Source organism: Elgaria multicarinata, chromosome 4, assembly GCF_023053635.1.
Source record: "Elgaria multicarinata webbii isolate HBS135686 ecotype San Diego chromosome 4, rElgMul1.1.pri, whole genome shotgun sequence".
NCBI lineage: Eukaryota > Metazoa > Chordata > Lepidosauria > Squamata > Anguidae > Elgaria > Elgaria multicarinata.
Genome location: NC_086174.1, coordinates 83,301,940 through 83,318,658, shown reverse-complemented (window position 1 = coordinate 83,318,658; position 16,719 = coordinate 83,301,940). Strand labels below are relative to the sequence as shown.

Here is a 16,719-nt window from a genome sequence, read left to right as displayed (position 1 = left end):
CCTTCTGTACTTGCACATTTGTCTAGGTATAAACTGCAGCCACCATGAACCAAAGTAAACTAGAAGCAAATTTTATACACAGTGGATTCGTTCTAGAAAATTCACAAAGAACTAGTTATTTTCATATTTCATGGTTCTTCTTTTTAGGTAAAGAAGTATGTTGATGGCACAAAAACATGTGCTTTTTGGTGAAGAGCCTGTTCTCATGACTTACTAGGCAAATTACTTTCCATTATGTCTTTACAGCAAATAAAATTCAGGAAATATGGTTCTGAGGGACTATCAACTTTCTGAAAACAATCAGTCAATTAATTAGTACCATATTATTTCATTTTATATTTTCCTCTCATCATCCACTAACATTTGATTAGTTAAGTTTGTATACCTGAGGGAACCTGCAATAGTTCCATCCAAGCCAAGCAATAAATAGCCTGGCCTGAATCTAGATGAGAAAACTGCCTGGAAACTCAAATGATACAGCCCTGAATTCTCTTGATTTGGGGGGGGGGGATTTGTTGTTGTTGTTGTTGTTGTTGTTAACAACCGACATGAACCTACCCATACACTGCACTCAACATCCAAGGTCCTCCTCCGGGTGCCTACTCCAAGGGAAGCTCGGAGGATGGCAACAAGAGAGAGGTGTTTTTCTGTGGTGGCCCCCCAATTGTGGAACAATCTCCTTGATGAGGCCCAGGCATTTAATAGCAATATGTAATTAGCCTGGGTTTGTTTTTGTATGTTTCTGTGGTTTAAAATTTATGTTTTTGTGATTTAAAACTTTTGTACATTGTTTTTAGTGTTTTTATCCTATGTAAACCACCCAGAGAGCCTCGACTATGGGGCGGTATACAAATGTAATGAATTATTATTATTAGTAGTAGTAGTAGTACCACCTCACTGAAAAATAATTGTGATTCCTGTGTTCAGTTGCTTAAACACTCTTCTCTTTTGTGGCTCTCAGTATGTGGATGACATTCGGGATAGAATAAGTCCACTGTCTGATGAACTAAAGGATAAAATAGATGATTTATTTCAAGACATCAAAGACAGGAATCTTCCAGAAATGGTGCTCCAGGCAGAAAGACAAGCTGCCCAGCTGAATGATTCATCTGCTATACTGGATGGGTATGTTAACCATGAAATTGTTATTTTGTGACTCAGTTTGACTGCCTTGTAGAATTCACTGATGGAAGGAAGGAAGAAAGGAAGGAACGAACGAACGAAGGAAAGAATGATCTCCAGCAGCTATGCTCACTTTTGTCTTTAGTTGAATGACTAACAGTCTGAAAGAAAATAGAGGGAACCTCTGGCAGCATTAGGACTACCATCAGGAGTGTAAGAGTGCTGAACCCTGATCCCTGCATCACTTAACATGGGGTCCATGTTTCATCCTCTGATAGCACAGTTCAGGATGGGCTGGCTGATCCTGGATATTTCAGATCTGTTTGTCTATTCTGGTTGGAATCAAGCTGGTGGGTTCAAACTGACAACACTCATTAGACCTGTGGAGTTGCCTCTCGAGTTTTCTTTTAAGTTATATGCAATTTATGTATTAATTTATTTACAATATTTATATTCCACTCCCCATTCATAAATTTGGAGTGGTGAACAAAATAAAATAGAATAAAAACAGAATAAAAAACATTAGAAGTACATTTTTAAAATAAAACAAAGTGCAAAATAAACCATGGCGGGTCATTAATATTTATTTTTACATCTAACAGGATCCTTGACGAAGCTAAAAACCTCTCCTTTAATGCCACAGTAGCCTTTAAGGCCTACAGTAACATCAAGGACTTTATTGATGAAGCTGATGGAATTTCCAAAGGAGCTAAAGCTCAGGCCAATGAAGCCATAAGACTGGTAAGAAAAAGTCAGGCTCTCTGAAAAGGGAGAAATGCAAGCCCTAGTCTTTTACACTATCTTCCTTCCAACACCCAGAGTCTGGGACAGTCTTTCTGATCTGCAAACAAATACTTATCAGGCCTCATCTACATTATCCAGAATGGTATGGTTCCACTGTCTTTGGAAAGGTTAGGGCAGGTTGCATGGTTAACACATCCCCTGGTAACATACTCACCCTCCCAAATACAGCATGGTATGTAACCATGCAATTTTCCCTAAACAGGTGGGTGGAAGACAGTGGTGGCTCTGATGTCAGTGGGTTGGTGAATCCGCTCCAGATTTCACTCAGAACCAGTCAGAACTCTAAAGCAGCTATCCAAGATGTGAATAGCTCTTTTAGAGTTGTGACTGAAACCCAGAATGGATACACTGACCCACTGACATCAGAGCCAGTGGGTCAGTGCACGGCACAGAGCAGCATAGGAACAATTACCCAGTTTCAGGTAGCCTGTATATTTTAGAATGATCAAGTATTTGAAGAGATATTAGGCATTAAAAATATTGTCTGTTTCTTTATCACTCAAGTACTTTGTAATGGAAGCCCAGGAAACAAAGCAGACAAGTAAGAGGATTGCTGCTATTGAATAACTGTCAGGCAAACAGTGAACCAGTGGATTATATTCTAAAGACAACCAGCTGTATCAGCACATCAGTGCTCGGGAAAGGGTATACATAGAGCTATTACAAGTGCGTTGTCACAAAATATTATATTCTACAGTTGCTGCAGAAAATTTAATGATGGTATCACAGACAAATACACCAGTGAATGCTCTTAGGACTTCAGTGATAATTATTTTAGTAGAAAAAGAAATAAAAATAGCAAGAAAGCAGCGCAATTCATGCTTTTGGCTTTTAAGCACCTCTGGGCCAGTTTGCTTATCACAGAGGTGGAGTGAAATAGAAGAACGGCTATCCTCTACCTACTGCAGCCTTTCACAACTTCCAGATGTTTTGGACTACAAATCCCAAAATTTCTGACCATTGTTATGCTGGCTGGGGCTGATGGGCATTGAAGTACAAAATAACTGGAAGGCAGCAGGTTGGTGACAGCCTGATCTACTGTATCATTTGCAGATATGTGACCTACAGATCTCACTTTAGTGTTGATCTGGGGCTCACATTCCCATTTCACACAGCAGAGTAGTCACAGAGAAATGAAGAATCAACTGTACTGCTCTTTCCCAGCTTCTGTGTAGTGTGTAAAGTTTTAAGTGGCTTTGGGTGCTTTTGTATCCCATAGCACTATACTAATATAGAATATGGATCATTTGATGAGTTCATTAAAGTGTCTAGTTTACTCCACAAGTTTAGCTTTCAATGTTTCCATGGTGCATTATAAAATCTCAACTTCTGTCCAAGAAAGTTTTCATGTAGCAGCCTATCATTGCACTGGGGTTTGTTTGTTTGTATCTCAAGAATTTATTTTTATGAATAGGGTAATTTTGCTACAATCCAGCCCTTTCATACACAGAGGACAGGGTGTTATTTTCATAGCCATGACATGCAGATCTGCCTGTAACACTGTGGCTGTGTTGGGCAGGGAGCAACCCCACATGCCATGCACAGAAGTAAACCAAGATCCTCTGTTCCTTTCCTTGGGTCATGCCATACATGGGGTCCTACATTGCAGGGAGTGTGTGGAGAATTTACTCCTGTTCCTACTATGAAAACCCTGTACATAAGGGCTAGGGGAGCAGGGTGTTCCTGGATTCCCCAAGGGTAAAATAGGAGGCCTTTAGTTTTCATGCCTGGCACAGCTATGGCCCAAGCATCAATCTGCTACCAGAAGTCCTTTGCACCTTCCCTTCTGTGCATAACGGGCCAAGATTGTGGCCTTTGTTCCAAACCTAAAAGCAGCCAATGCTTAAAAGCAAGAACAAAACAAACCTCTAGAGATCCTTACAGGATCAGAAAGAATAATTGACAACTAGAAAGGTAAACCATGTTAAAATATGACAGAGGAATTCCTCTGGTATTTTATATGATGGATTCCCCCTTCCTTGTCAAGCAAAATAAATTCATCACAGATGAGGTATTCCCACTATTCAAGTGGATTTACATAGGCCATTACTTGCCTGGATGGTGAAGGTAATCTGGGTTTTATCATGATAAAAGATCCAATTCAGAGTTCAGAATCCCATTTTTATATTTATTTTATTTTTTAAAATATAAAAGACTTTAAAATATATTTAGGATGAGCTCATGTTTTATAAAAGTCAGTATAACCTTTAAATTGACAAAAAAGGTTTCAGTGGTATATGTTGTGATTATGTAGTTATGGCTCTGACAAGTTATTTCCCCTTTTTTTCCTTAAAGAGCCATGTTGCTATACAGTTAAACTACACTGATTAGCTATTCTATACTATTTAAATTGTGATGAAAGAATCCATTAATTTAAATAAGGCAGGATTTATTTACAGCTTGTTTTTTGATAGGGCTTATAATTGATCACTCACAGTTCTAAGGTTTCCCTCTCCCTAAACTTTGTTCTTCAAAGCTTCGCTTTAACTTCTCGTTTTGTTTTTACTCTCTAACATAACTGGGCTTACAGTCTTGTACAGTGATACACCTACGTCATTTTATACACTGGGTGAAATGGTCTTCTGCCCCCTCCCTTTAGACAGCTTTGAGTATTACTTTAGTCATAAAGCACATAAATAGCATTCCCCCACCCTCATCCCATGCTTTATACCTGCCTCCATACTCCTGATACATTAGAGGGGGGGAAAACACCTGTTTGCCAACCCAGATAAAAGCAGGAGTATTATTGCCATATGAATTTTTGCATTTTAGATTCACTTAAATCACTGCACCATCATAACTATTGGAATAAAATGCAATTTGCTTCAGCTGACCTTAAGCTAAATATGCTTACTTGGGAGTAAGCATCATTTGGGGGTGGGGGTGGGGGTGGGAGAAAAGGATAATATAAATATATTATATTTATATATTATATTTATATAATATATATATATATATATATATATAATATTTATATTATATTTATATATTATATTTATATAATATTTATATTAGAAAAGGATAATATAAATAATATAAAAGTAAAAATAATAAAATGAGCCTTTGTAGCCATATACATGCCCAATCAGCTGGCCCCGACTATAAATTGTTAAAATTTTCTCTTTTTCCCCCTTTTTCACAATTGTTTTTGGTTCTGTTTTGTTAATATTCAAAATAAAAAAGAGGGGGGAAATTAAAAAGAGGAAGGAAAGAATGCTGCAGCAAGCAGCCATCCCGAGTAGGCCCTGGCATGTCTATGACACCAGGCCTTTTTGCCTTGCCACTAACCCCATGACCTGCCACTCTTTGGGCCCATGGTGCCCTGGACTTCAGCTCCAAGGCCTTGCAGTCACAATTGATCATTATTTCCCCCCTTCTCCTTTGTTGTTTCTTTTAAGTCTTTGTAGTAAGATACCGTCTTTATAAGTGAATTACCCAACCATGTATCTCAAGGCCACTCTTAAGAACCAATGGAGGAAAAGCTGTGAAAGCCATGTGTGATGATAGGACATGTGTGATGTGGAGTTTTGCTACACATATAACACAATGCACATCTTTCGGAACCATTGCCAACTGCAACGTCCCATTGTGCATGTGTGTGTGTGTGTGCATGTATAGACCCATACATTCTTACAATATTTAAACTTGTCCATACATTTCTTTCATCATTAGCAATATTTATATACCACTTCTCATTTGAAACAAATCCCAAAATGGATTGCATAAGCTTACATGCACATGTTATTTTAAGAACTTTGGGGGATGTTTTAAATCAACCTGTTCACTCCCAGGGACCTCAGTTCCTCAAATATAATCTGGCAGGAGTGGCTCTTCCCCCTTCCATACACACACATGCACTGCCACCCACTTACATGCACACCTACTTACTTCCCGCACTCACATACTCACTCACTCACTCACAGTTTTAATCCTTCCCTTTCCTCCCACTGTGATCTAGCTGGCGATTATAGCCTGTTTCTAAGGTAATTCCATCACATGCAGCTATTATGCCTAAAGCATTTTCGTTGCGTGGCAATCATATTGATCAATATGGAATTTGAAGATTGATCCAGGCCTATGTTTGTAATATAAATTGTCATGCACATCCAGGCACATCGATACAGTATTGATAATAATCTCTGCTGATCTATTAAATAGCATGCATAAATAGTCCTTCACAGGGAATGTAATGCAATCAGAATGTCTTGCTCAAGTGTTAAGCCAAGTCTAATCACTCAGCCTCATATGCAACTTACTCCTTGTTTTTACATTGCAAATGGGACTTCTTACAATTTCATTCTGTCTAATGCCCTTTTTTTTTATTAGCCAGTCAAGCAAATATATTTATTAATCCTTCAGTGTGGAGTTCATCCCAGTGCCTCTGGATCCAAAGGGAGAAAGGACAGAATAAATATGATCTGATGTGGCAGGCGCCTCTATTGCTGAATTTGATGGAGTGGCCTCTCTGTAAGGATAGTTCAGATATTTAATAAGAGAAAAACAAATGATTCACATGAGCAGCTTTTCAGGATCTGAATATTTTAAAGTTTTTTTTTCCTTTTTCCTTTAAATGGGTAGAATAATCCCATACAAAACAGGCAGGCTGATCACCATCCCCACTATCAGTCTTGTCTGGATTAAGCTTCAATTTGTTCTCCCTTATCCAACTGATAACTATGTTCAGGCATTCATTCAGCGACTGCACCATTAGTCCTGATTTGCTGAAAATGAAAAATGGAGCTGGGTGGCATCAGCCTATTCATGACGCTACATTCAGAACTGCAGGGTGATACCCGCCAGCTGTGGCATGTATTGTTGAATGGTGAACCTTGCAATATGTGATAGGACAAAACCCAGGGGTAATCACAAGCCCTGACCCACCATGTGGGAACAGAACCACTATCAAGCTGTGCTCCCCCACTTCAGTCCCTTACAAGTGGCTCCTTGCAGGTTGCCAATTACACCAAAAGCCATGGAGAGGTTCATAAGAACATCTCTCTAAGGATTAGCTCTTTTAGCAGCACCTGTTACAACAATTATTCCCTGCTTTGCTGCTGGCACAGGAAGCACTGTGAACCCATGGACTTACCCCATCCATAAAGGCGACTCCGTTTCCTTCAACAGAAGTACAGTTCAAAGGGTCAAACAGTGTAATGTGTTAAATATGTATCCTACATGTCAGAGCCTAATCTGAATCAGTACCACCACACACAGTAGGTTTAAAACACACACACACACCATCTGCTTGTTTTCCAAAAATCCCCACTCCTGCACAGGGGTTAAAGAAGAACAATGTCCCCTTGGGAAAGGGGTAGGGAGAAGCCATTAGAAGTACCAAATATGTAGAGCCAGCTCTCCCATGAGGCAGGGTGAGGTGCCCACTTCAGTCAGCAGAGTGGTAGGAGCAGCGAATTGTGCTGCTACTGCCCAGAAACATGCCCACCACTGCCTTGCTGCCCCACAGGTGCTCTGGTGAGACCCATCAGCCACTGCACCACTGTGGCATTTGCCTCAGTGAGAGAGAAGCAAGAGGGGCTCTCTGGAGCAGCTGCTCACCCTCTGTTTGCCTCATCATGTGAAGAGCTGTATGGCTGGAAGGGGTTCGCGACATCTAAGGGAGATCCACATCTGTTTCTCCCAGCAGCGTGGCTCTTGACATGATAAGGCAAACAGAGGACAACAATGGTAAAGGTAAGGGGGCATGGGATCATGGAGGAGGGGGTGATGCACCGCGTGTTCTCTCTCACCACAGCCAGCAGGAGAGTCTGTGCCAAGACTGCAGGTATGAATCCAAGGGCATAACTAGGTGAGGGGATGGAGGGGGATGATCTCGCGATATGATGATTGTGAGATCCTCCCCCTTGTCTACACACGGTGTGCGACATCCTGGGAGGACGGAGGACATTGCACCCACCATTTTGTTTTTTTAAAAAAAATCAAAAAAGAGTGCAGGAGCGCTCCTACGAGAAAGTAAGTTTAAATTTTTTAAAGAAGACTCTGCTCCCACCCCCGATGCAATGAGCCGGGACGAAAACAGGACACCTGATCACACATCCCGTGGCCTCGGGATCATCCCGAGACCATAGGAAAAGTTAGGATTACTCAGATAACATTTCCACAAACATTTTACATTTTAGCAGAATTTATTTAACTCCAAAAATATACTTATATTGTCCTCTTTCTAATAATTATAATAAGTGTTTTATAAACTTTTAATGAGGAAACAACTATAATCATATAGATGCAGAAAGACTGACTATATAATTCACATATACATTAGTTCTATTCCCCAATTTAGTCACACATCCATTTCCAGATTCCTGGGAACTGGCTATGGAGGTCTCTGCTTTGATGTAAAAACCAAATTAGTTTTAAAAATATGTTATTTGTTCTGTATGATGAATATCATAGTGGTTTGAGAGTATAATTTAAAATATATTGATGATATTTTCAAATTTTCATGACTGTTCAGCTAAATTGCCCCAGTTACATTTTTAGGATTTTAAACTTTTCCTGAACCTGCTGTTTACCACACATTTAATTGACACTAGTTGGTTGCTGTTGTTTTTTCTTCTATAGGCATCCGGTCCAGAAGGTTCATTAAAGGATGGTGCTAAGAATGCTCTACAAAAAAGCTTCAGGGCTCTCACTGATGCCAACAGGCAGGCAACTGATGTTAAAGGTATGCATTTTTCTTTCCCTACAATAACTGGCTTTTATTGAAAAGCTAATGAGATCCACCATGGTCTTAGTACACAGACATCTCTATAGGAATATATTTTGGTTTACAATTCTGCGTCCATATTCAGTACACGATTCCAATATGAACTGTATACCCATCTAAAGCACAGTTGCTACAGAATCAGACTCAAAGAGTGCTTATCAACGGTACCTTCTCAAACTGCGGGGAGGTAACATGTAGTGTACCACAGGGCTCAGTCCTGGGCCCAGTACTCTTCAACATTTTTATTAATGATTTGGACGAGGAGGTGCAGGTAACGCTTATCAAATTTGCAAATGACACAAAACTGGGTGGGATAGCTAATATCCTGGAAGACAGAAACAAACTTCAAAGTGATCTTGATAGGCTGGAGCATTGGGCTGAAAACAACAGAATAAAATTTAATAGGGATAAATGCCAAGTTCTACACCTAGGAAAAAGAAACCAAATGCACAGTTACAAGATGGGGGGATACTTGGCTCAGCAATACTACAAATGAGAAGGATCTTTGAATTGTTGTAGATCACAAGCTAAATATAAGTGTGATGTGGCTGTAAAAAAAAAGCAAATGCTATTTTGGGATGTATTAATAGAAGTATACTGTAACTTCCAAATCGTGTGAGGTATTGGTTCACCTCTATTTGGCCCTGGTTATGCCTTATCTTGAATATTGCATCCAGTTCTGGGCACCACACTTCAAAATGGATGCAGATAAGCTGGAGCTTGTTCAGAGGAGGGCAACCAGGATGATCAGGGGTCTTGAAACAAAGCCCTGTGAGGACAGACTGAAAGAACTGGGCGTGTTTAGCCTGGAGAAGAGAAGATTGAGGGGAGACATCATAGCACTCTTCAAATTCTTGAAAGGTTGTCACACAGAGGAGGGCCAGGATCTCTTCTTGATCATGCCAGAGTGCAGGACATGGAATAATGGGCTCAAGTTATAGGAAGCCAGATTCTGGCTGGACTTCAGGAAAAACTTCCTGACTGTTAAAGCAGTACGACAATGGAACCAGTTTCCTAGGGAAGTTGTGGGCTCTCCCACAGTAGAGGCATTCAAGAGGCAGATGGACAACCATCTGTCAGGGATGCTGTAGGGTGGATTCCTGCATTGAGCAGGGGGTTGGACTCGATGGTCTTATAGGCCCCTTCCAACTCTACTATTCTATGATTCTATGACATATAGGTTCACAAACGATTTCAGTCATGATCTTGTTTGGGGGCTTTCGGTAGCTTACAGTTTCTCAGCCTCTGTTTCACACCTCTAGTAAAGGTAATCGCAATAGAGCTGTGTTAGTCTGTTGCATCAAAACCAACAAAAAGTCATCTGGTACCTTAAAATGAACAGATTTATTATGGCATAAGCTTTCAAGGAGTATTTATTTATATATTTATTTCATTTTTATACCGCCCAATAGCCGAAGCTCTCTGGGCGGTTCACAACTAGAAGCCACTTCATCAGGTATGTGAAGTGTTAGCCTCAATTGTCAGGTTTCTCTCTCTCTCTCTCTCTCGTGTGTGTGTGTGTGTGTGTATTCACACGTGTATACAGAGAAAGAAAGAGAAAGAGAACAGAATTAAATTGTGTGACCAAATGACCATAATTTACATTTTTCCCTGTATATCCATGTTAACTAAGGATAACATGTCATCATGTATCTCATGAAGGGCACTCTAGTCCATGAAAGCATATGCCGTGATAAATTTGTTTTTCTTTAATGTGCCAAAAGATTCATTGTTGTTAATAATGGCCTAGATTACATGTAGGGTTAAGTGGATAAATAATATAACAAAATGCTCTCTGTCCTCAGGAGCAGAACAGCTTATGTGAAAATATATAAATAAATGCATAAATAAATAGTGTAAATGAGGGACGATATCAGAGAGCCTAATGGACCCAAGGGACAGAAATCCAGCAAGGTGGTGGTGGGGAATGGCTTAAAACATTGGCATCCTTATTAAAGGCCAAACTGCACATGATATTAATCGTGTCTTGGTATGGGGGTGGTGGTTAAAAATGCAAATTGTACCAACTGGTGAGGGGGTTGGTAATTATTAGGATTCCAGCAAGTGGAGAGATGACTTTTAACCTATCTCCCCAAAACCTATTTATATCATGTTACTCCCACAACCACCCTTTGGGATACATTAACATTAGTGATTCTAGTTTTCTCAGAATCATCCAGCTGTAACAGATAGCTTCTTATGTTGGATTTTTCATGGCTGCACTACTGAATATAATCAAAATGGCTTGTACTGTATTGCAATAAGCAATATTTAACATAAGTTCATACACTTTACACCTTAGTTATCATCAAAGATTCACTTTTTCACTAACTAAAAGTTCTGCCTCTGACGCAATCTAATCTCAGCACAAGGGTTTCACATAACATTTCAAATTAAGTACTCATATATGGTCATGAAACCCTATTACCAGTTAATTGGAGGGTTATGAAGCTGATTTTTCTTTTCATTAGAAGGTTCTAACAGTGATGAAATTGCCATGCCAAGACATAAAGCTTTAATGTTTTCCTCAATGCTCTGTCCTGTATATATGGTAATATATTGTTACACATTTTCATTTGCCCTGCAGAATCAAGTTTTGGCCTCAATAGATATAAAGTGGAACTGGAGTCTGAGATTAGTTGTTTTTAGCTGCATTGTAGCATTTGCTCAAAAATTATTATGAACATTATCCTCTATCCACAGCTTGGCATTTCTGGGTTAGAAAGAGAGCACTGGGGTAACTAAAAATGTATAGAATAAAATCTCCTTAGAATTCTCCAGAATCCCTATAGGAAACTCAGAACTGAAAGACAAATAATAGGGATGCTATAAAGAGCTAGTAGGCAGAAGTGATCATTAGTTTAGAATTTCTCTCTCTCTGCACTACAGGTAGTACATTAGTTAAAGTAATGAAAACCCGTAAACTACTCAAGTAATATATCCTCCAGGAACTTGGGCTTGGGCCGTGACAGAGATGGGAATGTTTTCTTGCTACATTATGACATCTGCCTGATTTGTAGCCAATTACATAAGGTATAAAATGGCTGTTAATCAGGAAAATGCCATATATTACCACCAAAAATTGCTGAAATAGGCCTTACAGAGCAAAACGTCTGAGGGCAGCTATTAAAATGGAGATTTACTCATTTCTCTCTTTCTCTTTCTCCCTCTGTGGGGTTGGAAGTTTGAAAAGTGGAGAGGATTGGTAGGGAAAGTACTGTAGATGCTGCACTTAGCAGTTTGCACAAATGTGAATTTCAGGATCTTGGCTATGAATGACTGAACTCTGCATTTCCTTGGCCTTGTTCCATGTCAGAATAAAGGAAGGATTCTTTGCCAGGAATCAATTTCTAAGCAAGACAAATGGAAACAAAAATATACGTTTAAAAATATACCTGTACATGGCAATATTTTAGTTAGTGTAAAGCTTCTGTTAAAGCAAGGTTAATTACAACATAATTATGACATAAAAGGCCAGAAATCATATGCCCCTTAATGGTGACTTTTCCAATCCAGGCCCTTACATTTCCTTCAGATTAACAACTAATAACTTAATGACAGTGGTGTTTTTGAGAACTTGATTCAAATATTTCATTTCTAATATGCCAGTATAATCTGACTGTTCACTAGGCAGTGGAATTGGAAAGTTTGCCTTGTCTGGTGTTTCCCTACAGAGTCATACTAAATTGGGTTTCCTTTTCTAATACTGAAAGCTCATTAGCCTTATTTAAACTGATTGCCAATGCCTACTTAATTCTCCTATTCTTGCCGTTTTATATTTTCCACTCCTAAGCTCTAAGGCCACAATGCTATACGCACTTTCCTGAGATTAAGTCCCATTAAACACAGTGGGTCGTACTTCTGAATAGAGATGTATAGGATTACACTGTTAGTATATGATGTTGCATATACGATGTTGGTTTGAAACTCATCTATTCTATGTGATGCAAGCATCCACATGGACTTGTTCTTTGCACATTCTTATCAATGGCTAACAATATTCAAATAAGAGTCATAAGGCTTTTTTATATAAGGCTTTTAATCTACCACTTTACCAAGGCTTCTGCTTCCAGATTCTTTTTGGGATTAAGATCATCTCCTTTACACTTGTTTTTTATGGGGGTTTTTTCTTTGTCTTTCCAATACACAACCACTAGGTGGTGCCATGGTATAGCAGAACTGCACAAATACACAAGGATTTTGTGCCACAATTCACAGATATACGCAGATAATCCTCATTAAAAAAAACATAACCCTGCTAAAATGGTTCCAAATAATGGGAGAGGCCCTGGAGGATGACGATGTCACATAAAGCACCCACATACTACCGTGAGTGGAGAATCATGAGCACTCCATAAATGCTTTGTGTAGAAAGGCTCTGGATAGCTGCATATACAGATTCATTGCACTGGTTTCATTGCTTCTGTTTAGAACTCCACTTGAGTCCTCTTTATAAGCCAGTGTATTGCCAGTCTTCCTTTTCTAAGCTGTCCCTTAGTCTATTGATTCTAGGCTGATTGACAACTTTGCATCATTTCATCCATTAATTGAGCGACCCAAATATTCAAAGTATGCCTATGAAGAGCAATATTATTTACCTTACTAGTATGCCACACAACAATGAAAGCATTCTGGCTGGCTTACAATAAAAGTTAAAAGCAATAAATGCAATACAGTGGTACTGGTTATCACATTTCAAGCCCCAAATGGCTTGGGGCTCAAACACCTAAAAGACTGCCTCCTCCCATACTACCCCACCAGTTAATTAAGCTGACTGGGAAATTCTGGGTATTGTATTACACACACATCTGCTTTTTTCCTCTCAGAAAACCTGTTAAAATCCCTGTATTTTTGCCCTACGAGACAAAGAGCAGCTGAAGTGGGGCAATTTTGACGTGCACACACACCACCACCATGAGACTGATCCAAATTGGCAGCTCCTGCATTTCAGTGTTAAGAAATGAGATCCAATCAGGGATTTCCTTTGTAATGTGTTGGTTACCAATATTTCACTTTAGGTTTTCCTTCAAATGCAGCATCTTCTTCCACATATCTGATGAAGACATGTGATTTTCTGTAGCTTTGATTCTGTAGCTTTCTGAAGCCACTACTGCAACTTTAAAAGTTGCAGTAGTGGCTTCCCTACCCCTCCCTGTCTTTATTTTGTTGTATACTCATTATTTTTTGTATATGTTCTTGAATAAATTCCCCTGAGCTTTTCCTTTGACTTACTTTACAACCACAAAAATGTTCAAAATCAGCAAAAAGTGAAGTACTTTTCACCATTCATCAATGTCACTAAAGTATATAATTAGAACAGAATTCAACAGTTCTTAAGCTATGTGACTATACAGGTCATTTTTTTTGCTTATTTGACACTTCATGAACACCTACAATTATCAGATGTCTGTTCTTCTTATATATCTTGTGCATTTCTCTTTATACTTATTTGATTTTTCCCATAAAAGCAATTTACTTTTCAAGCGAGACCCAAAAAAAGTGGATACGTTTTTACCTGGGAGAGATCTACACTGGTATATATAACATTGTTTTGTCAGTCAGTAAACGTAATATGTTATACCGATTGAAAACGTCGCTGGGCACACGTAGGTATTAAGACATTTCTTACAGTTTTCCTCTCTGGTAGGAATGCAGCACTCAGGGCCACACAATGTATGTTGTAACTTTTTTCCCCCAATTCCCCGTCTGCTTATTGTTCCTCCCGCTTTCTCTTTTCTTCCATTGTCCCTCCTCCGAGAGAAATGGTGAAGGGTGGTGGTGGAAAGATTTCCCCTCTTTCCACACTTGGGAGCTTTTCCTTAGCTGGAGCCATGGAGGGAGGGAGGGAGCCTCCAGGCAGGGTTAGGGGATTTACTTTAGTCAAAAGTAAATCCCATTGATTTCAACTGCTAATGTGACCTGCTGCCCCTTGGTCTGTGCTTGGAGGGGAGAGAAACAGAGAGAAGGGGGGCTGGAAAGGTTTCCCCTCTTTCTGAGCCCTTTTCCTAAGCACAGACCAAGGGGCAGCATGTCATGTTAGCAGCTGAAATCAATGGGATTTACTTTTTTATTTATTTATTACATTTTTACATTTTTATACCGCCCAATAGCCGAAGCTCTCTGGGCGGTTCACAAAAATTAAAACCACAATAAAACACCCAACAGGTTAAAAACACAATTACGAAATACAGTATAAAAAGCACAACCAGGATAAAACCACACAGCAAAGTTGATATAAGATTAAAACACAGAGTTAAAACAGTAAAATTTAAATTTAAGTTAAAATTAAGTGTTAAAATACTAAGTGAATAAAAAGGTCTTCAGCCGGAGACGAAAAGAGTACAGTGTAGGCGCCAGGCGGACCTTTCTGGGGAGCTCATTCCACAACCGGGGTGCCACAGCGGAGAAAGCCCTCCTCCTAGTAGCCACCTGCCTCACTTCCTTTGGCAGGGGCTCACGGAGAAGGGCCCCTGTAGATGATCTTAAGGTCCGGGTAGGTACATATGGGAGGAGGCGTTCCTTCAAATAACCTGGCCCCAAACCGTTTAGGGCTTTAAATGTCAATACCAGCACTTTGAAACGGGCCCGGACCTGGACTGGCAGCCAATGAAGTTGGAAAAGGACTGGCGTGATGTGATCTCGCCGGCCAGTCCCTGTTAGTAAACGGGCTGCCCTGTTTTGTACCAGCTGAAGCTTCCGGACCATTTTCAAAGGCAGCCCCACGTATAACGCATTGCAATAAAGTAAATCTACTAACCCTGCCTGGAGGCTCCCTCCCTGCTTGCTTGCATCTTCAAGTTCATGAACTACAGGTGTGCTGGTTCCCTTACTCAAAAGTAAATCCCATTTATTTCAATTGCTAACATCACATGCTGGCTTACCTTTGAGGAAAGCCCATTCAACAGAGAGAGTCTTACTTCTGAGTAAACACATATAGAACAATGCCCATACACATGCAGATCATGGAAGGGGGAGGAAGGTTGTGGCTGCAAAGAGGAACACGAGGCAAGAAAGAGGAAAAACAGCTGCTACTTTGGGCAGGGAAACACAAGAAACATGCCCCAAGGAAGGTGATTGGCTAAGGAAAAGCATATCAAAAAAGGAAGGTTTCTTATGATGCAATCGGCCACATAAGAGAAAATACAACAACTTATACAGAAAATAGAACGACAGAAAGGGTAAGTGATACAATGTTACAAGGCAAGCATCATGTGGCAAGATAAGACTCAATACACAATAAAAAATGTTTATAAGCAGTATATCCAGCTTAGTGTAGATCTCCCCCTGGGCATTGCCAGTGTAATGAACTGTCTGAGAAATCATTCTGAGTCACCAAGGACCATGAAATTGGTGGAGGCCTCTTTCCTGGACCACTTCAGGTAGACACTGGGAAACCTCTACAGACACTACCTTCGAGGAGGTAGGAGAAACATTCTCAAGACCTATGCTTCTTCTGTCAATCAAACCAAGGTTACCACATCTTCCATCTTTTTCCCTAATGCAGAAAATCCTTTGAGGAGAAAAATATGGAACAGTTACACAATGTCGTGTAGTTGCTAGTGCTAGGAGCCCACAATCACTCTTGGCTTTGGCAGGTACCTGCCTTCCCTCAGTCTTCTGTCCACTTTATAATTATTCAGCTGTTTCACAAAACTGGCAGTTCCCAAGAAGAGCCTTGTCTTCACATTCATTGTATGCTTCCTATGTTCCTATGTGCACAAAGCCTAGAGGTGAGACATTGCTCAGAAGACATTTTTTCATAGAAATTGTCTGAGATTTTTATTTTTCTTACCCATAGAAACAGAAGGCTACTTCACAGAATTTCCTCTGAATATTTTCTACTGTTTTTCGTGGTCGCTACTATATTATTTATTTCTCCCCACAATGGCCCCAAATGACATTCAGGACATTGTGGAAGCAAAATGGTGGCAAGGCTGTCAGCATCGTTTCGCAGCAGCAAAATAAAAACAAAACAAGAACATAAGAAAAACCAAAGAAGCTGTGTTACGGTCTCCCATTGTTAATGGTGAGCCCTGCCCCTGAGGAACTATTGGAGAATTTCTCCTCTC

At 39.9% G+C, this 16,719-nt stretch overlaps 1 protein-coding gene across 4 annotated transcripts in view; it reads left to right on the top strand.

Moving 5' to 3' along the window:
- Positions 1-16,719, top strand: part of LAMA2 (laminin subunit alpha 2) — a 477,652-nt gene that overhangs the window by 381,711 nt on the left and 79,222 nt on the right. For all 4 annotated transcript variants that reach the window (XM_063124695.1, XM_063124694.1, XM_063124692.1 and 1 more), the window contains 3 exons: positions 962-1,125; positions 1,725-1,863; positions 8,506-8,608. In XM_063124695.1, the coding sequence (XP_062980765.1) occupies positions 962-1,125; positions 1,725-1,863; positions 8,506-8,608 (406 nt within the window). The remainder of the gene's footprint in view (positions 1-961; positions 1,126-1,724; positions 1,864-8,505; positions 8,609-16,719) is intronic.